Source organism: Anolis sagrei, chromosome 6, assembly GCF_037176765.1.
Source record: "Anolis sagrei isolate rAnoSag1 chromosome 6, rAnoSag1.mat, whole genome shotgun sequence".
Classification (NCBI taxonomy): domain Eukaryota; kingdom Metazoa; phylum Chordata; class Lepidosauria; order Squamata; family Dactyloidae; genus Anolis; species Anolis sagrei.
Genome location: NC_090026.1, coordinates 108887170 through 108910403, shown reverse-complemented (window position 1 = coordinate 108910403; position 23234 = coordinate 108887170). Strand labels below are relative to the sequence as shown.

The window sequence follows — 23234 nt, the reverse complement described above, 5'->3', positions numbered from 1 at the left end:
GCTGATGTTCAGCCTTGGTTGCAAACTAGAAATCTGGTGTCATGTACAAGCTGATTGCAAATATTCAGCGCCATCTTCTCCTTTCAATTACTTCATACTGTATGATTCACAATCTCGAGGGGCTGTTTTTAGGACTGAATCCATACAGCAGACTTTTTAAAAAGCCTACCTACCTATTTCTTGCAAAACCCACTGACTGCTAGGACTACTTCACCTGAGGCTAAGGACTAAACTAGTTGTTATGAGAAAATTGTTCTTGGATCTGTCCCTTCACAAGTATAATGGGGGGGGCATGGAAATATTGCTGCCTAAAGCAGTGAGCAATGTTCTCTTTTATGTGCAGAATCGAACTGGACTGTCAGTTGAAACCTACTTTAACACTGCAAGAGCAAAAGAGGTTTTGATATTACTAGAAATGAGAAGACTGGTTTGAGGAGCCAATTCAAAACAAGGTATGAAGAACCAAAGGCTTTCTCAAAGCAAGCTGTGAGGAACCAGTAGCTTTCTCATTCCTGAAGCTTAGGAAGAACATCTGGGGGTAGATGCACTCCAGCACCTACTACCTGAGGAAACTGCCTCAATCTGGAGAGGAACTGTATAAAAAGCAGCAAGGGTGTGTTGATCACAACTCAACATACTGTGCCATTATTCTCCACCATGGTCAACATCTTCAAGCAATTTACCACTTGGATCAAGTGTTCTGGATAGCCAGAAGTTGGCTAGGGAGGCAGCCCATATAATAGCCCACTAAATATATGAGAGGAAGGGATTCAATATTTGTAAACATTAATCTTCCACAGACAGCATTATATGTGAGAGCAGTACACAAATGAGTAATGTACAGTCACCCCTTCATATTGGAGCCTCTGGTGGATTAAACTTTTGTGCCGGCAGAACTACTGAATAACAGGTCAGCAGTTCGAATCCAAGGAGAGCGAGTTGAGCTCCCTCTGTCAGCTACAGCTCCCATGTGGGGACATGAGAGAAGCCTCCCACAAGAATGGTACAAACATCAAACATCTGGACATCCCCTCCTTGCAGGCAGCCAATTCTCTCACACCAGAAGCGACTTGCAGTTTCTCAAGTCCCTCCTGACACAGCAGTTCTAGTTCTTTCAGGACTATTCTAGAGTCAGCTTCTCCTGGAAACTGACTATAGAGTCACACACGCGAATCTAGATCAGGTATGGGCAAACTTTGACCCTCCAGGTGTTTTGGACTTCAATTTCCACAATTCCTAACAGCCTCCTGGCCACCCTCACACATGTGGTCTTTCAGAGCCTCAAAAAGCCTCTCCCAATTCGCTCCCTCACTCACAGCCCTGCCTTCTGCTATGCTGCATGCATGCGAGTGCCCAGTTCCACCAGGTATTTCTTCTAAACATATCCACCCTGTTGGTTCTGTGCTTTATTGGCCAGGTACCTCAGGATTGATTTCCTTCTTGTTTTGCCTTCTCTCTCACTTTATTTCCCCCCTTCCACTGTCTCCTTCAGCAGGGGAGGGGAGGGGTCCCACACATAATGGGGAAAAAAGCAAACCTACAGGTGCAACAACCAAATTTTTTTCAAATAAGTTACAGTTTCCAGGGAACTCTCTAGGTATGCAGATTTGTTATGTATTTTTAAATGTCAAGATTACTAAAAGCTCAACAGATCTATGTTTCATACAAATATTTGTTGTTTTAGCATTATCACAGTTTGTATCTTTCTGTATGCTATTATTCTCCTATCTCACATGGTGCTTTAATATGAACTCCATCGATACGTCCAAGGATTAGATTGAAACCCACAAAAGCACGTGCTGAAATGAACGAGTCTCAAAAGGGGAGCTTGATTCCTTTTCCATCAGGTTTAAATACAACTAAAAAAATTCACACACACACGTGTGTGTTTCTGTGTGAAGAGCACATGCACTTACACAGATAAATTATAGACATTTTTATATCCTACCTTTTCCTCTCTTAAAAGAGACTTACAATATTTTGATTTATTTGTGGTCTGTGTGAAGAACGGAAAAGTATGCCATTTGCAATAAAAAAATTCACAAAATAGTTCATTTGCGTTTAATATTAATGGTTTAAAAAATGACAGGCTGAAAGGTTGTCCCCCACCCATTTTCACCCCACCTTTCCTCTTTGCGAAAGGTTTGAACACCCCTAAGTTAAGGCCTCCTGTACAAACTAGACCAGTGTTCCCAACCTGTAGTCCATGGACCATCAGTGGTCCACAAGAATTAAAATATGGTCCGCAGACTCACCATTACCACACCATTGCAATGAGAGTGACTGGTCTCATGAAACCCTCTTATAGTGCCGAGACTTATGAAATATGGTTTTTTGTGGGCAAGCAGATGGCGATTACTGGATGGCATATGTTCTGTATCAGAAACTAGAGCTGATGTGGTCTATCCAATGCAATTTTCTGAATCAGAACGCCAAATAACCAAAAATTGATTCATAAGCTCTGGTGTAGGCTGGTCCATGAGGTCATGAAGTCGGAAACGACTGAATGAATGAAGAACAAAAAAAAAAACCTTTTGGTACTAATATTGGAGAGTGGTCCCTGGTCGAGTGATCCCTGGTCAAAAAAAGTTTGGGAACCACTGAACTAGACTCTCGGCTTGGTACATCTAACATTTGTCCCATTTAAAATAATACAGGTCGCTATTATCCACAATTTCATGTATGCATGCAAAATCCAGAAACATAGAGTTGATCTAGAGGACTTTGCAAATTTGAACCATTAGCTCTTCAAGAGCAACTCTCTGGCATGCTAGGACTGGAAGTCTGGTACTTTAATGGCTTTCAGTCATATCCATGGTTTCAGATAACTATGGTCCAGTTGGGAACATATCCCCTGCGGATATGGGGTCTTATTGTATTTTGCAAAAATTATGCCATTGTGCCACAAAGTAACATGTTACAGTAACACTCTTACCTATAACACTGTACTGAACTTCTAAACTCTGACACACACATATATGCATAGCCAATTAACTAGGAACTGTCTGGTACAAGTTATTATGACAGATGAAGAATCAGATTTGACTAATTATATGACAAGTTGCCATGAAAAAAATTAATCTCACACAGAACAACTATTTTTTAAACTGTCTGTAAATACATCTCTACTTTGATCATGAGGAGGAATGATGCAAAACAAACATGCCATGAACACAACCTAACCCTTTGAGGAATTACATTGCTTTAATGTTTGCAGGCTCATTATACACAGAGTTTAGGCCTGATTATGAACAAAATGTAGACAGTTGGGGTTTTATTTTTTTTAACTCCATACATGAAGGCTCATACACAATAAGGATCAGTAAGACTGACTCCTGGGAAAGCAAGCTCATTTATTAAGATTGTGGTCTTAATAAATTAGCAAGCATGACACATTTTCTAAACAAAGAGCTAATACAGTTACTGCATTCTTTCTGTAGTTTATTGGCTGCAGAAGGATCAAGTTGCTAAATGTATAGGGTGTTCGTCCCTGCAGTAGTCTGTTCAAACTTGGCTTGTAAGTATCTTCACCATTGGAACCAAATATTTACATGACTCAGGAAAGATCTAATCGCACAAGAGTCTCTTTTAAAGAAAAGCAATTTGTGCATTATCTTCACCTTCCACCCTGCATTCTCCACACAGAAACTAATGTTCATTGCAAAGATAACAAGCACAATCAATAAAGCACCAAAGGAAGTGTGTAGAGACCTTGATGTTTAAGAGGCCATTAGCAGAAATTCAAAAAGTTACTGCACTGGATTAGTGGCTCTGCCGCCTGGAGGATCTTTAGACTTGCAGTCCAAAATGTAACTTTCCTCAATTAAAGTCTTTAGTAGGAGGTAGGAATTTACAGCAGTGTGCATGAAAAGGAGATTTTGAGAACAGCGTAACTACTGGACACAAGCATGGCAACCATATTTTTTCCAGCAAATGCAAAACACCAAAGGAAACAGGTAAGTGTAACTTGATAACATGCCTTGGAAATCTTGTTTTCAATTTGCAGATCTCAATTTTTCCAGATGTGCACACACTAAATTTTTATCTTATATTACACATGACATCATTCTTACTCAATGCTTGCATGAATAGCATCACATTAGTATTTGCAATGGGAGCCCCCGGTGGCGCAGTGGGTTAAACCCTTGTGCTGGCAGGACTGATGACTGAGACAGGTCGGAGGTTCGAATCCAGGGAGAGCGCAGATGAGTTCCCTCTGTCTGCTCCAGCTCCCCATGCAGGGACATGAGAGAAGCCTCCCACAAGGATGGTAAAACATCAAAACATCTGGACATCCCCTGAGCAACGTCCTTGCAGACGACCAATTCTCTCACACAAGAAGTGACTTACAGTTTCTCAAGTTGCTCCTGACACACACACACACAAAATGGAACCATAATACAAGAAACTGTTCTCAGAATAGCTTTTCTCCCATCTACCACTTTCATAGAACTTTGGGACCACTTTAATTTCCTTTGTTATTGTAGGATTTGTAGTTTGGCAAGTTTTCTGACTAGGAATCTAAATTACTGTATCTTACTACACTACAGATCCTATGAGTCTATTAAAGAGAGATGTGGCAGTAAACATCATATCAAATGGCTGTAAAAACATAATATAAAGGTAATAAATGTCCCAACACCTGAACCTTTCTCATGTGTCAAAATCATGTTCACCTCAAGGTTAGGCTGTCTGTCAACAGGAGTACAACCTTTTCTATGGCATGCGTGACATTCTGAAACATCTCAAGATTCATGTGGATTCTTGTATTATCCACCATCACTGCCAAATAGGCAGAGTACAGTGGGGACAAGGGCAGCTATTTTGGTTCAGTAACTAGGGTTGCCCAAATGACCATTGACATGGCTTGGCTAAGGAGAGATGTGTTGTTGAAGGCTTTCATGACCAGAATCATTGGGTTGCTGTGAATTTTCTGGGTTATATGGCCATGTTCCAGAAGGATTCTCTCCTGACATTTTGCCCACATCTATGGCAGGCATCCTCAAAGGTTGTGAGGTCTGTTGGAAACTAGGCAAGTGGAGTTTATATATCTGTGGAATGTCCAGGGTGGGTGAAAGAACTCTTGTCTCTTTGAAGCAAGCGTGAATGTTGCAATTGGCCAGCACCGAATAGCCTTGCAACCACAAAGCCTAGTTGCTTCCTGCCTGGGGGAATCCTTTGTTGAGAGGTGTTAGCTGGCCCTGATTTTTTCCTGTCTGGAATTCCCCTGTTTTCTGAGTGTTGTTCTTTATTTACTATCCTTATTTTAGGGTTTTTTTTTTAATACTGGTAGCCAGATTTTGTTTATTGTCATGGTTTTCTCCTTTCTGTTGAAAGTGTCCACAAGCTTGTGGATTTCAATGGCTTCTTTCTTTGTGTAGTCTGACATGGTGGTTGTTAGAATGGTCCAGCATTTCTGTGTTCTCAAATAACACGCAGTTTGTAGACCAGGCATGGGTACACTTCAATCCTCCAGGTGTTTTGGACTTCAACTCCCACAATTCCCAACAGCCTGCTGTTAGGAATTGTGAGAGTTAAAGTCCAAAATCCCTGGAGGGCTGAAGTGTGCCCATGGCTGTAATAGACCCTCTGAAAATAGAACTCTTAGCCAGAGAACTAAACTACAAATTCCAGGATTTCACAGGATAGCGCAATGGCAATTAAAGTAGAATAATAACATTAAAACTGTGTCTTATAAACGGATCCCTGATGTCACAACTTGCTTGGTGCACACAGCACATCTCTCCAGTGGCTGCAAATTCTGGATTAGTGATAGAATTTAAATATGGAATTCACCTCCAGATGGCATCCTGTATTTTATCAGGCCTTATCAACTTAAATGTATCGGCACGCTTTCCACCAATGCACTCAGAGTATGGTGCATTAGTTGAAGTGTTACAGAAGGGCTTGGGAGATCTAGATTCTAGCCCATACTCAGTCTGACCTCAAATGATTGTTTTGAGGTGAAAATGGGAAAGAGAAAAAGCTGGGTTATAAATGTAGCAAATAAATATATTTAATGTCTGATCTTTGATCTTGTACCACATTTCCTTCCCATTCTGCACTTTGTTCATTTTTATTTTTATTTTGAAGACTGTCACAAGGTCAGTGGACAGAAGGTCCAGATATAAACATGCCAAATAATAAACTTAATAAATGGTTTTAAAAAGATATTTTGAAATACATGGATATAATCATTTCCACTGTGACCATTTTAATCAGCACAAGTGCACCTGGATTTTCATTTTCTATGTTTACAATTTAAATTGCATTAGCTGGAAAATAGCTCTCCAACTATGTTGTCCACTTTTTTGTCCCTCTGTACCACTTTTCATAAGTGATATTTTCCGAACTCAAAACGCTGATAGAGTCAACTATGGAGATGTTTTTACTGTACTCTGCTAAAAAGATGGGAGGGAAAATACAATTATAAGTATTCAATCTGATCAAAAATTTCTGTTTTAGATCAAATCACAATCACTCTTTGAAACTTCTACTACTAAAATGTTTGCCAAGCCCTGCCCAGTAACAGATTCATATAAACAGTAGGTTGCATGTAAGCAACTAATCTTTAATTGATTAAATTATTGGGAGGGATTTTGACTCACTATTGAACATTTTAATAAGAAGTTTTGATATCAAATATCCAGAATTGACTTTAGTATCATCACCATCAGTAAAACTTGAATGCAAAGATCTTCCTTCAACAACAGCAATAACAATAGTAAAATATTTAACCATGTGAACAAATACTGTGTGGATAATGCAGTAATAAGGTCTGCCCACCAGGTGGCACTGTTTTTAGTAGTCTGAGTGGAATGGAAAGATTTTCTAGCTTCCAAATTAATGTATTCTCTATGTCTTCCATGACAGATATGTACAAGAAGTTTCAGCACAAGACCCATGCTAACAATGTCGATACATGTCTGCTCCTCAAATCTATCAAACATTTCCTTACCTGATCCCTTAGTCTTTCCTGGTGGCCCATTATGGCGGTGGCATGATGCGGATATTTCTGTTTTAGATGTTCCAGAAACGCCTCTCTCTTTTTGTCCATTTCCGATGCCTGCATTCCTAAAATTTCTTTGGAGCTCCGAGGGCCTCCTACCGTGTGTCTCCGAGGAATGTTGCGGCCAGCCTTTGAAACAGATGTCTGGCTGTTTCCAGAAGCAATGAGTTCCTTAGGCCATAGGCAGTCTGCATCATCTAATGAAATTCCACGCAGGTTGCTTTTCCCGTGGTCTGCAAACAAGAAAATGTAAGATAATTTAAAATATAATCTCTATACGGTTATACTTACTGGATAACAAAATTGTACTTTTGAAAACACCAGATAAGGCTGCAGTTTTGCTCTGATTAAAGAGAGATGTATAGTCTTGATTTTAAGCAAAACAGCTAGTTAAACTGTAGTTTGCATATATATATAGGTAAAGGTAAATGTTTCCCCTGCCATTAAGTCCAGTCGTGTCCGACTCTGGGGGTTGGTGCTCATCTCCATTTCTAAGGCGAAGAGCTGGCATTGTCCATAGACACCTCCAAGGTCATGTGGCTAGCATGACTGCATGGAACGCTATTACCTTCCCACCAGAGTGGTACCTATTGATCTACTCACTTTTTGCATGTTTTCAAACTGCTAGGTTAGCAGAAGAGGGAGCTGACAGCAGGAGCTCATGCCACTCCCCAAATTTGAACCTGCAACCTTTCGATCAGCAAGTTCAGGAGCTCAGCCACTATATATCATATGTACTGCTGTGAGCAAAATGGACAAGTAAGTCAACCATGTCCTTGCTATGCTGTCTTCTGTTCTCAAATAGCAATAGGGAAAGGAGTGGCAGACTGCATTTTTCTTCAAGGTTGAAAAACTATAGGACATTTAAAAAAAGGATTTTTCATCATAAAGCTCCAGTACTTTTTAATGGGTCTGTAATGAGTTTTCCTTCGAGATCCCAGCTGATAAAATTCTTTTCATGAAATGGAGTTGAAATCCCTAATCTTTTTTCAGTGTGTTTTCAACATGTTCTGAAACTTCTGTAAAATAACAAGAGAAGCACTTCTTTTTTTCCTCCTATCCCTCTATCCTCGCTACCCTCCTCCTCGCATTTTCAGACTATAGACTTGGTTTTAAATTTCATGGATCTCGCTTGGATTTTATGCCTCTCCGAGACAGCAGACTGGAAAATATAGTGTCACTTTTTCAATAAACCATTTTTTTGAGAAATGAAAGAAAAGGAAGTCTATGCAATAGGGGGAAAATAACAGGGAAAGAAAAGTCAGACAACTCTTACAACTTCAAATCCTACTTTGAGACTTCCCTATTATGTATAGCTTTGTGGAATGAATACAGGCAAAGCATAGATGTTGGAGGTAACTTATCTGCAGGTAACTGAGTAACACAAACCCCGTAGGGGCCAAACAAGAAAAATGCAGGTTGAAGACATGTTATCTAATCCACATGGAAAGAAAATTGGTCAGTGGACAGCCAAAGGAGAAATATAATGACTAAAATGTTTCTCAAGTCTATTCACAACATGACCTTAATTTTAAAAATTAAGTATTTGTGAAGCCTGATTCTCTGCATACTCACCTGCAGACAAGTCTCTTTGCATTCAATTGGGTAAAAGTAAAGGTAAAGGTTTTCCCTGACATCAAATCTAGTTGTGTTCAACTCTGGGGGGGGGGGGGGTGGTTCTCACCTCTGTTTCTAAGCCAAAGAGCCAACGTTGTCCGTAGAGACCTCCAAGGTCATGTGGCCAGCATGACTGAATGGAGAGCTGTTACCTTCACACAGAAGTGGTACCTATTGATCTACTCACACTTGCATATTTTCAAATTGCTAGGTTGGCAGAAGCTGGGTGTAACAGTGGGAGCTCACCTTGCTCCCCGGATTCGAGCCATCAACTTTTCGGTCAGCAAGTTCAGCAGCTCAGCAGTTTAACCCACTGCACCACCAGGGACTTTTGTGCAAATGTGTAAAGGATTAAAAATATTGGTTGTTCAATGCTCAAGTCCAATTGAACTCCATGAGATTTAAGCCAACTAACTGGGCAATCAGCTGTCACTTTATTCCATAATCCTGTTTTGACATGTATGATTTTTCAGAAGTTGATTTCAGTGATTTCAGTGTCCATATACATATGCCTAGAATTGCAACCACGCAACTTTGCCATCTACATAATTATCTGAATATGGGTTCTTGTTGTTGTTCACTCGTTCAGTCGTCTCCGACTCTTCGTGACCTCATGGACCAGCCCACACCAGAGCTCCCTGTCGGCCGTTACCACCCCCAGCTCCCTCAAGGTCAGTCCAGTCACTTCAAGGATGCCATCCATCCATCTTGCCCTTGGTCGGCCCCTCTTCCTTTTGCCTTCCACTTTCCCAAGCATAATTGTCTTCTCTAGGCTCTCCTGTCTCCTCATGATGTGGCCAAAGTACTTCAACTTTGTCTCTAGTATCTTTCCCTCCAGTGAACAGTCGGGCTTTATTTCCTGGAGGATGGACTGGTTGGATCTTCTCGCAGTCCAAGGCACTCTCAGCACTTTCCTCCAACACCACAGCTCAAAAGCATCGATCTTCCTTCGCTCAGCCTTCCCTAAGGTCCAGCTCTCACATCCGTAGGTGACTACAGGGAAGACCATGGCTTTGACTAGGCGGATCTTTGTTGCCAGTCTGATGTCTCTACTCTTCACTATTTTATCGAGATTGGTCATTTCTCTCCTCCCAAGAAGTAAGCGTCTTCTGATTTCCTGGCCACAGTCTGCATCTGCAGTAATCTTTGCACCTAGAAATACAAAGTCTGTCACGGCCTCCACGGTTTCTCCCTCTATTTTCCAGTTGTCAATCATTCTTGTTGCCATAATCTTGGTTTTTTTGATGTTTAGCTGCAACCCGGCTTTTGCGCTTTCTTCTTTCACCTTGATTAGAAGGCTCCTCAGCTCCTCCTCGCTTTCGGCCATCAGAGTGGTGTATATGGGTTCTATTCCCATCTTAATGTGCATACAGTTGTAGACACTTGTAATAATCATCTTAATGACTTACGTTGGTATAGCATGGGGTTATGCCAGCATAAGTCCCCTTTTAGGACATGGCACAAGGAAATATGCAGGATGGATTATGTCTGGGTGAAGCTCTGTTTCCCAACTCAAATAAGCCCATAAATATAGTGGCACATCTTTGTGATCTGAGGATGAGATCAACTACGATCTCATTTGATACACTGTCCCAAACTCCATAATAGTATGCAGAAGAGAGAAAACTTTTTAAACATTGATTTGGCCATAAGAAGATTGAATGAGCCAAGTTTTACATCACTAAAGGAAAATATCACCACCTGGGTTTTTTTATTTGGGGGCTAACTGTTTTTGATTATGCAGACATAGGGTGGAAACCAGAAGTTTAGGGACCTTAGGTTGCCACAGGAGACCAATTGGCTGTACAGTTCCCACTTCTGTGTGAGAAGGACTTTTGATCTCTTTATAGTGGATGAACAAGTAGTGTCATATATGAAGGGAATGCGCCTTGTGTCATATCTAAACCACCTCAATTCCCTTTGGGGAGATGGAGGCAAGGCACAAAAATAAAGTTATTATTGTTATTGTTGTTGTTGTCAGTTCAAATAGCTTTCCACCTTGTTCTCTATTTTTAAGCTATGGGAACCTGTCAATCCATCACCCAAAAATTTCTGGTTGCCTGCCCTCCAAGTGAAAGCCATGGTGGCATAGTGGTTTGAATAGTTTCCTGTTCAACGAATCCCCAATCGGCCATGGAAACCCAGTGGGTGACCTTGGACAAGTCACACTCAGCCTCAAGGCAAGGGTAGGCCCACTTTGAACAAATTCTGCCAACTGACCCATGATAGGGTCACATTAGAGTTGTCAAAAGTCAAAAATGACTTGAAGACACTTAGCAACAACTGCCCTCTCAGTATTAATGAGGCTCAACCCAGTTTAGCTTCCAGCTGAGATGAGATGAGGCATTTGTAGGGTAAGAAAGGAAAGGCTAAAAACCGCTTTCTGATATATAAGTATGCCTGAATAAAAAAAAAACCTTCAATAAAGAAAATGGCACCTTTGGATCCATATGTGGTCTCAATGGTCTCAAAGAAAACACTGAGAAACAGTGATTTGTGTCTGTTAGACTTTTAAAAGCTAGTCAGCATTCTCAACTATTTTATATGAAATTGTTATACTGTTAGGAGGTTAGAATATATATGCTGCCACACATGCTGAGAACCACTGGAGAAAGAAATATTTTCCATGTGAAACATAATTACAAAAACATCCAATCTCAGTAATTTTTTTTTAGTAATCCTGTCGGAAAATACAAGGAGAAAATTATACCACAGATAAAGTACATATTCAACTATGTCTGATTGTAATATTCTGAGAAGCAGCCAAGCTTCACGCTGAGAGAACAGGATCTGTAAATTGTCAAAGAAAAGGCTTACGCTTGGTACTTTAATCCGGAGCATCCTAAAAGCAGGGCATTTTCCCCCTTTGTTTGCTAAGCTTATGGTGACAATTGAACTGGCCTATTGGGTAGCCAACAGTGCAGTCATTCAAGTATTAGGTTATATTCACATCTCTTCATTTAAGCACCACAAAGCAAACAGCGCATTATGTCAACATGTCTACTGTGAGCACTTCCTTGAGGCCCCCTAGTTATCTGTGTCACAAAAGCACAGAGCTGAATGTTCACATTAACAGCTAATTTTACAGCTTTGTCTGCATAAGAACTCAGAAACACCTAATCAAACAGCATGAAGGGTTTCTGCAGTCATGATGTGTTTTTTTCCCCTCCAATTGGGATGGCTCTCTAAAAGCTTTGGACCCACAATCTGTTTCCATTGGCTGTAAAACTGTAGCTTCTGGGAACTGGAGTTCAAACATCTGGAGGGCCCTCTAATTAGTGCACCTCTAATGCAGGTCTTCATATGTACAGTTCACTTACATCTGTTTCAATAGATGTACATACAGGTGTATGGTCAATGTGTACAAATGAAGTTTCTTTGCAGAAGTTAGATGGACACTTTTCAAGGGTGCTTAAACTGTATGTTTCCATCCTAGCAGTGGGTCAAATTTGATGACTCTGGGTTCCTTCCAACTCTGTGATCCCAGGAGAACTGCAACCAGTTAGCTATCCAGCAAGTTCCAGGTTGTGGCGCAGCTGGTTGGGAGTCAGCTGCATTAAAATCACTACTGACAGAGAGGTCATGAGTTTGAAGCCAGCCCGGATTGGAGTGAGCTTCTGGCCATTTGTTTAGCTTGCTGCCGACCTCTCCAGACCTAAAGACAGTTGCACCTGTCAATTAGGAAATTTAGGTATCGCTTATGCAGGGAGGCTAATTGAACTAATTTGCGATGCCATAAAACTCTCCAGCAGTGTGCAAAAAGAATGAGGAAGTACTCCATTGGTGTCACAAGTGGATGGTGAAGCAACAGCTCCTCCGGTGACCGGAATTCAAAAAGCATACCCTCATGAAAGCTGGAAGGTTAAATAGCCTCTGTGTCTCTGTTTATATGTTGTGTGTCTATTGTATTGAATTTTTGCCATGTATATGTGCATTGTGATCTGCCCTAAGTTCCCTGCGGGGTGAGAAGGCCGAATATAAATGCTGTAAATAAATAAATGAATAATAAATAAGTTCACACAAACAGGGTTTTTGTGTGTGTGTGTCAGGAACTACTTGACAAACTGCAAGTTGCTTCTGGTGTGAGAGAATTGGCCATCTGCAAGGACATTGCCCAGGGGATGCCCGGATGTTTTGATGTATTACCACCCTTATGGGAGGCTTCTCTCATGTCCCCGTATGGGGAGCTGAAGCTAATAGAGGGAGATCATCTGTGCTCTCCCTGGATTTGAACATGGGACCTGTCGGTCTCCAGTCCTGCCAGCACAAGGGTTTAAACCACTGTACCACTGGGGGCTCCTCACACAAACAGTGACATCATTTAGATGTCGGTTTCGTTAGGCTAAGAGTGTATGACTTTCCCAAGGTCACTTAGTGGGTTTCATGATAAAGAGAAGATTCAATCCTTGGTCTTCAAAATCATAAGCCAATGCTTAAACTGCCCCATAATGTATCTCCACCTCTGCCTAGATCTGCCTCTCCTAGATCTACACATATCAATGATGTCAAAAGTATCTCAGAACTGAATGCAAACCTCAAACATTTGCTTCCCATCCCACTCCAAGGTTGGAGGCACAATTTGTAAAGCTAGGACTCATGACACACTGAGCTTTAACTGAACTCTCATCCAGTATAGAAAAAGCTTTCCTTATCTCTTTGCCTAGAGAGGATTTTTAGCTCACCATAGATGAGCAGTAACTTTCAAAACTATTTACAAACAGCAATTTCAGATAGAGTTTTCACAGCTGGAAATGCCGCTCCGCATTATGCTACAGCCTATTTGACATTCCAACTACACAAAGTTTAGCTTTTTCCCAGGCTCAGGGATGTTTGTATTTAAGTATATGTTTGTTTATTATATATCTATGAAATGGAAGAGATATTGTGAAGCTGTCTTTCCAAGGCTTATAATATGATATCTTTATTCATTTTTTTAAAAAAAATAGATATTCTTTCCATCTCACGCAAGAAGAAATCATTCTCTTAGAAACAATAGTTTTCTCTCTGTGTGTGTTTATAAACACACACTATACTTGTATAGACACAAATACAAATAAAAGCTGCTGGTAGAAACAATGTTAATGTGCTCCATCTTGCTCACTTGAATATTCCAGTACTAGACTCCATGGCTTATGACAAAAGGTATACAACTGCAAAAGGGTGTTGGAAATGAGATTTTTTTAATGGAATATCAGAAATCCTGCTCCAAAATGAAACCAAAGGTGGCATGATATTGCTTCCAGGTTGAGTTTTTAGTCCTCTTTGGGGAGGTTTTGAGGGGTAACTTTCAGGACCAAGAAGGACTTGGTGGTGGTGGTATGTATTCCAGTTGTTTCCAGTTTATGGCGAACCTGTTACAGGGTTTTCTGAAGTGTAGAGTATGTAACTTATCCAAGGTTATCCACTAAGTTTCAGTGGCCAAACCCTGGTCTGCAGAGCTGTAATTCAACGCTAAACTACTACATCCTATTGGCTACCCCTTGGGCAGGAAGGTACTGGGGACAATCCACAGGCCTCAAACTGATTTTGTGCATGTCTCAAAAGGTCTCTGGAAATGACCAGTTTTGACTGTGTCTCTTTTGGCCAAAGGTTGGGTCAGTTGTGTGGCAGAGAAAGCAAGAACGGAGGAGGTGCCTGAAAAAGCACATGATACCTCTTTCTCCCCTGGCTCTGAGAAGAATCACTGGTGGCACACAGCCCCTGACGGATTAACTCTCAGCAGAACTAAAGTTCCCCATCCCTGGCACAGAGCATATAATTCCACAACAAATATGTCACACTGACTGGAGGCATTAAAAAGATCCATCTGAATTAGGTATTGAGAGTGATGTAACTCAGGCCCATGGTGGGCCTTGGACTGGCAATCTAAAGAATCCCAGATAAGCCTCTTCCTCTTTGGTATGAACACTCAATGTTTGCCAAACCAGAATAGCAGTATGAAGAAAGTGTGGCCAGAAGAAGGTAACTCACACAGAAAACAAACTTCTTTAAAGTAGTACTTGAAACAGGTGAAATGGTACACTACTGGTCTCAGAGTTATCTTGCATGCCAGCTTTTACATTGCCTCCCTTCTAAAGATGAAGGCTTATGTAAAACAAGTCCCACCAAACAGCTTGACATTGAAGATCTTTCTGGCCAATTGCTGAAAGTGAGTTGAACACGAGAATATGCGAAAGCTGGTATAGGGTTGACCAGCCATAGGTAAACTTTGGCTTTCCAGGTGTTTTGAACTTCAACTCCCACAATTCCTAACAGCCAGGAGGCTGTTAGCAATTGTAGGAGTTGAAATCCAAAACACTTGGATGGCCAAAGTTTGCCCATGCCTGGGTTAGACTGAGACTTATGGATCAAATACCATAGACATAAAAGAATCAATGGTGACAATACATAGATATATACCATTGATTCACTGGGTCAACTCTAGTTGAACCTATATACTGGATTTGGATCAGGAGATTCCAGTTAAAGTCCTGATGGGGCCATGAAAATGACTGGGAGACTTTGTGTCAATCATTTTTTTTAATCTAACCCTCAGAGAATAAAGTGGTGAGGAGAGCCATGTATGTTACTTTCAGCCCACTGGATGAAAGGCAGGATAGGATTCTCTATAATAATAATAACAATAATAATAATAATAATTATTATTATTATTATTATATTATTATTTTCTTTTATGCATGCATAGACATCCAAGATATGCACTAGTAATTAATCAGAGAACCCACCTACTAATAAGAATGCATATGGATGTATTCACACAACCATAGACAATTGTTAAAGTTAACTCAGGTTTTCAAAGTCCATACATATGTGTTGGGGATTTGAAATCAGAGAACACGATTTTAATATTTTTGCTTGTTTATTAACTATACCTAACACCTTCAAAGAACTCCCTACTCTATAGCCTAACATTTATTGTTTAGAGAACAACAAATCTAAAAGTTTTAGCGCAACCTGCTTGTGTTGACACAATGCAGCTTATGGGAGAGCTGGGAGACCTTAAAATTGAAATGCTACTGTAACTGCATCCCCCAAAGCAGACCTTGATAGAGCCTATACATACATACATTACATTTAAATTAGGCAAATGTTATACAATGTTTGTTCTTAGAAAAAAATAGTTTGCACAAGACAAAGTACCCTAAATTGGACCATACATGAAAGCTGTCTGGCTGCCTCCCAAAACAACACATGTGTCTCACATGAAATAACACTGAAAATTAAATTATTTACTTGGAATTCTGTGCTTAAAAGGTGGATTCAGAACTGTGTGTGGGGGGGGGGGGGGGGAAACCAGGAGGAAACTTACTTCCACGCATTGTTTGAGCATATAATATTAAAAGGGTGTCTTCCTTTCCTCTGGGGCATCACACCCTTCCCTTCCCAGAGATTGCATTTGTGTTTCACAAAAACCTTTTCGTTACCAAACAACAGCACAAACGTGTGCTCTTCTTCTGCCAAAGTGTTTCCCAAGAGAAAGTGAGCTATAAGACACATTTCAAAAGCACGCACACAGAGTCAGCCCCAGCATTATAAATAAAGTATTTGCCTCGTATAATCTGTCACTAAGATATAAAAAGCTCCAGAGAGGGACAGGCTGAATGTAACTCCATCTAGGACTGATTCTGTTACTTACCCTTCATCTGTCTGCTGTCTGTGGGACATGCCTGCAGAGGCTCAGATTTCTGGCTTTCAGTTTCCTCCATTGTCCCTGCCTACTTTTCAAAACCACCGCACAAGCTTTCGATTCAAAAGTCGAAAACTTTGCGAGCTCAGAAAGCGACCAAACGGCCTCCCACTGTAAAGGAAAATCTATCCTTCTCTTGACAGCACAAAGTTCCTTTCAAAAGTGAGCTGCATTCCAGAAGAGCAGGGAGCCTGCATGAAAACAGGCCAGGGCTTCAACCAGAGCGGCAGGCAGGGCTTTCGCAAGCGCCTGTTGGCTCCTCGGCTGCGGCTGAAATAGCCCCTTAGCCCCCACCCCAGTCTCCCTCCCTCCCTCCCTCTCTCTTTCTCCTTCTCTCTTTCTGTCTATCTATCTCTGAGGCCCCCAACAGGTGATGGATTTGTCTGCGAGGCAGATTCTAATCTAGTCCTTTCCCATCATTAGAGCATTGTTTCTCAACCTTTTTAAAAATTGCATGCCCTCTCTGAATAAACATAACGTTCCCATGCCCCACTGTTAAACTAATCTTCTCTAATAACTGCCGTTTAAATATGAAATACTAGAAGTTGCCCAAGCTCACCCAGTGGGTTTCATGATCAAGTGAAGATCCTTCCGAGGTCTCCAGAGTCACAGTTTGGTGCTCAGGACACTACATCATGTTGGCTCTCCACCTAGGGCTAACCTCCTATATTAGTCATTTGGAAATTCAGAAAAAGATATTTTTTTCAGCATTCACCAGTGCTTTTAAAAAAGTGTGCCCATGTCTGGTCCATTACCCTTCTAGCCGAGCCGGAATACAGCGGCCCCCACTCTGTCACAAATTAGGAAGGGAATTTTGAAAAAAGCCATATACTCCCACTTTGCTCTTCCTCAAAGTGGGTTTGGGGATAATGGGATGCATGAGGTTTGAACTGACCTTGGTAATCAGCTTTCAATTCCAGAGCACCATAGTTTCATATTTCAATTTGATGACAATTCATTTATTTATATAGCGCCATGTATTTGGCTTTCAACGCCAGGACAATATAGGTTCATCTTTCCCATCATCATCATCATCATCAGTAGTAGTATGTTGTGCCCCATGAAGACCCTCACTGTTTGCCCCTAGTTAAACTCTTTTTAAAGGGATTAATGTTTTTTGTACAGTTCCTGGGGAGTCAGTCTAGACAGCCTCTTTGCACTTGAAGCCTCCATTGCCCTGCCCCTAATAACCCCCTTAGGGGTGGAGCCTCAGGCAAGGTACTTCTGGTTCTTAGAAGAGTCAGCCTTTTCTTGACTGGAAGGTGAAGAGAGATGAAAGCCGAAAGGTCTACAAATAGCATGCCCAGTTAGAGCTATATTCAAGTCCAGTCAGAGTTAAATATTGAGATCATCTTAGAGACAGTTGAACACTATATAAGAAAGAGACAATAAGAAGAAATAAAGATTTAAGAGCCTCATTTTGGCTATTTATATCTCTCAAAGACTTTATCTCTCCTCATAAAGACTTTGTAGTGAGACTCATGAGGAGAGAAAGTCTAAATTCTTGTCAGTTAATACATTCTTGTTCAATTCAACTATAGAGTCTCCGATCTGTTTCCTGAGGAGCCAGTTCAGCTTCCAAATAGTTAAGATAGTGTTGGTGCAGAATGTAGTAGTAGTAGTAGTAGTAGTAGTACTAGTAGTAGTAGCAGCAGTAGTAATTTATAGAGCACCTAAGGGTTTTCAATACCAGGACAACATATCGTAGCTACATTTATACAGTATTATACAATAATAACAGCCCTTTGAAAGCAACCATAAGACTCATGTGACCCTCGGTGAAAATGAGTTTGACACTCCTGGCTTATTGTATGAGTCTATGTGAGATTCTAATTGTTTGATTCAAATATATCTCTGACGGATCTCAATAAACTACAAGTCCTAGGATCCTGTAGGAGGAAGCATTTTAACATACAGCAGCTATGCAGATCAGTAGCTTGAAAGTGACGATATGGAGGTGCAATTCATATTTATATACTAAAATAAGACAGAATTCCTGCACTATGCCCATTTAGATCTCCATTAAAATAGAATGCCTATTAAACTACATAAGCCTGGAATAAAAGCCTGCATGTAGAAAACCTTAAACAGGTGCTTCCACCCATTGCTTCAAAAGTAATGTAAGAAGTAAGAGCTCAAAAACTTTTCCTTGCTTTTGAATTCTTAAGGAAGAAAAGACCCACAAAGGATCACATTTGGCAAATTCAAAATACAATTAAATTAAGATTTATAATTGCAGCTTTCATGAAAACTATAAAAGAAGACACCAAAGCATGCCAAGCAGTGAGCCAGGAGGAAATTAGTGAGGCAGAATTAGAAGCTAAAATAGACAAAAATAAATAAATGAAAATGCTCCAGCTACAGACTTGGCAGGATTATTGGGTCATTAGTTGGAGGAAGACACAAAATCCAGTGACAAAACAATTCTATGCCTATTTACTAGAGAAGAAGATTCCTATTATGTTCAAAGCAACTGATTCTCTGGTAGGTGTGCACAGAATGGCAGAATGAAGGTAGAATCCATTAAGAAGTCGCTAAAATCAATGGGAATTGTGACACTGAATTGCAAAACGAAGTCATTAACTGAATAATCCCATTTGGAACTATCTGGAGATGCTGAGATTTGTGTAAATTACTGAAGAGCATGTGGCTGCCTTCTCAGTAAAATATCTACTGTCCCTCAACTAATTCCGCTCACCAAGGGCCTTTCCACACAGCCGTATATCCCAGAATATCAAGGCAGAAAATCCCACAATGTGTGTTTTGAACTGGGTTATCTTGAGTCTACACTCAGATAATGTGGTATTTTCTGCCTTAATATTCTGAGATATAGGGCTGTGTGGAAGGGCGTTAGGAAAATGAAGAAAGGGCAGTGTAGTTGTATGCTCTTATAGAGAGTATGGTTCCTAATAAAAATGATGCCATACTTGAAATGTATTAAGACGGAATCTTTTCCAAATATACACATCTACACACATGTGTGCCATCACTTACTGTGGGCTGTTTTAACGTACTCCTTCCCAACAGGAGTTGTGCACAACAGACTAGAGAAATTGACTGCTGTATTTATATTGATCAAGGATCAAGTTCCTTTTGATATCCTAAGAGCCAGAATCCTCCCATTAGGCCATGGCCTGAGAATATTTTGCACAGCGTGGCTTCTGAAACAAGGAACAGCGGCATTTCCACTGGCAGAATACAACCCACAGAGCTCTATTGAAACAAAACATCACAAGAACATTTGCCTGGGCATCGCAGGGACGTTTGCTGATGAACTGCTTTTCATTTCTAACCCAAGGCTGACAGCTAGTCGTTCGGAAGTCATGATAGCTCTAAACCAGCAAAAGAACAGATTTCAGCCATCTTCATTTACACCCTCACCATATCATGAGATTTATTTTGATTGTTTTTTAACTGATGTTTTGTTATTGCTTTTATTATTGTTCTATGGGCTCGGCCTCATGTAAACCGCACCGAGTCCCTTGGGGAGATGGTAGCAGGGTATAAATAAAGTTATTATTATTATTATTATTATTATTATTATTATTATTATTATTATTTATCATTAGGATTTGGTGATAAAGTAGCAAAGAGCCTTAACGAAAGCGAGGTGTGTTTGTCTGAAAGATCTTTCTAGCAACCAGATTTGCCACTTTGCACCTCAATCAAGAAATTAAAGGATATAAATAAATAAAGGTACAATTTGCCACCAAATCTCATAAACTATATGTTCCCCACCCCTTGCTTAGTTTAATTACTCACTCACTGGAAGCCTCACCTTGTTTATCAGTGGTTGTCAACCTGTGGGTCCACAGGTGTTTTGACCTACAACTCCAAGAAATCCCAGCCAGTTTACCAGCTGTTAGGATTTCTGGGAGTTGAAGGCCAAAACATCTGGGGACCCACAGGTTGACAATCACTGTTGTATATGCACCTGACATGGAGGAAATTGATTGAAATATGTCTTTCTTTGACATTCATAATAGTAGAATCTAAGATCATCTAATGCAGCTAAACAGCGAGACATTCAGAAATTGAAGGGGTTTTTTTTTTTTGTCACTGAGCACATGCATAACTTATGGAATATGCTACAACTGAAATTTCTTCCATTTCTGGAAGTGACAACTGCCATGATTAAATGCTGGCCACCTGCTTGTTTAACTTTAAAACCAAATTCAGCAAATCATTGGAAGACAACATTGCTATAGTTGTCATTGTTCTGGTCTTCAAGTCATTCCTGACTTATAAGGACTCTGTGGTGAACCTACCAAAATCTTGCCAAGAAAAGTCCATGATAGTTTTGCCTTAGAATTTCCATAAATTGACTTGAAGGGACATAAGAACAAAATACTTTCCTTGAAATTTTTACATTCTTAAGCATTAGACAGAGAGGGAATTGTTTTATTTTAATTGATGTTTTGCCAACAAAGAGATCCTATCTAGTAATCAGGTTAGGGCACACCACTCAGGTATATTTGAAATGCAACCATCATTTAAATTCATTTTCAAGACAAGGATGTCCCAATGGTTGTTAGAGACCTCCAGGTGGTGGTTGCATCACTGAAGCAAATCATGTAGGAAACAACAAGCTGATGCTTCTTGAACACACACACAATGTTCTTACTGTTACTGTATTTGTCTGTTTCATCAAAAGTAAGCCACATTCAATGGGGCTTATTCCCTGGGCCTAGTCACTGAGAATTGGCAGTAAATTTCAGTACTGAAATATAAACAAAGGAATGTGAATATGCTTTATGAGCCTTGTGCCAGGGACAGGTTAGTTTTGGTGGGCTTCCTACAATGGATGGGGAGGGTGGGCTAAGACAGTGTGGTGCCTGAGGCAGAACATCCAAATGGCCTTCTTACCCAAACACACACTTCAACTAACTTTCAATACAGTAAGTACACCACATAAAAATTTGGCTTAACATTCAGTGCTAGTAAACTTTCACTAAATACCATAACACAACTTTAAAAGTACTAAGAAAGGAGGCAAAAGCATATACTGTAAATTGGCTAAATGTGATGGTTGTCTACACTGAGGCCCTCTGGTGGGTAGCTACTTCAACCAGCCAGAACCCAACTGGCGAATATCACCCAGAGGACCTTTTCATCATGTGCCCATGATCTGCCAGAAAAGCTCAGATAGCTAAACTAGGTGTTGGAATTTAAAACGGAATTGAAGACCCATTTCTTCTGGTAGGCCTACCCAATCAACTTTCAATCATGAGTTTTGATTACATTCTGTTGCCACAATATGTCAATTCTGAATCTGTATTTGGTATAAGTTTTCAAATATGTGTGTGTGTTTCTTTACAGTATGTAATTTATTGTATTTTATGTTCATTTGTTTTTTTTTAATGTATTGTACCCTGTCTCAAGCCATTAGGAAAGACAGGTCATAAATAAAATGTATTATTATTATTATTATTATTATTATTATTATTATTATTATTATTTGAAACACAACAAGATTAGTACAGAGCAAACAAGATCACTTTGCTATCTGTTGCATTGGATCACTCGTTGGACACTTCCCAAGTATCTAGGACTGTGTGATGTATCGGCGAATAATGCATGCAGATCCCAGTAAGGTGGCCTTTTGCAGCTGACAGATGGTAATTTTGATTGTATTTAAATGCAGGCTAAGGTCTGTAGGCACTGTACCCAGTATGCCGATCACCACTGGGACCACCTTTACTGGCTTGTTCCAGAGTCTTTGTAGTTCGATCTTTAAATCCTCGTATTGTGTCAGCTGCTGCTGCTTCCTCCTCCTCCTCCTCCTCTTCTTCCGGCAGAACTTGTTTCAGTTCCATTCATCTGCAGCCCCAAGAGGTGTTTGACATTTCCTCCCCCCAAGAGGAGGCTTTTGGGGTCTTTCTGAAGCTTTAGAACAAAGAGCATTTATTTATTTATTTATTTATTTATTTATTTATTTATTTGAGTCCCTAGGGGGACTCAAAGCGGTTTACACATAACTGACAAAACTTCAATGCCATACATTGGACACTGATGCGATGCCAAACCATAACAACATAGCATTGTACTTCACCATGTAGTAGCCACTACTGCATAATAGTTGCACAAAATTGGTTTTTTGACTTTTCTTGCTTAATCACTGCATGACAACTGACTGGGTCTGGGACTCTCACTCCGGCTTCCTCAGAAGTAAGAGAGAAAAAGTCCCAGACCCTGACAGCTCCGCACAATTTTTTTCTTCATGTAATGGTCGCACCCCCTTTTTACATACAAACGTAACTTAAGAACAAACCTACAGAACCTATATTAATCATAACTTGGGAACTGCCTGTACCCAGACAGATATAGGAATGTGTAACATAATGTTTTTTCCCCATTGCAATCATTTCCTTATAAGAAAACATGTATCTATATGTTTTCTGGGGCAACAAGCAATGGCAGCTATCATAATAGAAGGTAGGGTACTTGAGCCCGGATGCAAAATGATGGCTCAAATGTAGAGCCATTACTCTACATGCCACACTACTACAGCACTATGGCATGTTCTGGTTGTCAGGTATAGATTTCAAAACCAAACCCTCAGACCTAAGAACAATCCTGACTAATGTTTGATGGGCTAGATGGGGAAAGAGGGAAAGAAAGGGCCAGGTACATTCCTGAGACAGTTCATAGCAACTTGCAAACTGTGCAAGCAACACTCAATAATATGTGTAGAGGATATTAATTATTTCTTAGGCACTCCTCTCTCCCTGAGATTCTTCCTTCTCCTTCTGAAGACTGTCAAGAGATCTGGGAACCCTATGTAACACAAACCAGGGACTCTTGGCAGCTTAAACATGAACCCTTGCTGATATACTGTAAATCAATGAGGTATTGGTGGTTTTTTTCTGTCCATCCTTGCTATTCTGGATATAAATCAAAAGGTAGTTTTAGCAGAGAAGT

The 23234-nt window shown here is 40.4% G+C and overlaps 1 protein-coding gene across 10 annotated transcripts in view; it reads right to left on the bottom strand.

The window, feature by feature from the left end:
* Positions 1-23234, bottom strand: part of KIAA1217 (KIAA1217 ortholog) — a 469454-nt gene that overhangs the window by 235015 nt on the left and 211205 nt on the right. For 9 of the 10 annotated variants that reach the window (XM_060782396.2, XM_060782395.2, XM_060782391.2 and 6 more), the window contains one exon: positions 6959-7242. In XM_060782396.2, coding sequence (XP_060638379.2) covers positions 6959-7242 — 284 coding nt within the window. Of the gene's footprint in view, positions 1-6958; positions 7243-16262; positions 16570-23234 lie in introns of those variants that run through there. The other variant, XM_060782397.2, reaches the window with a different exon arrangement.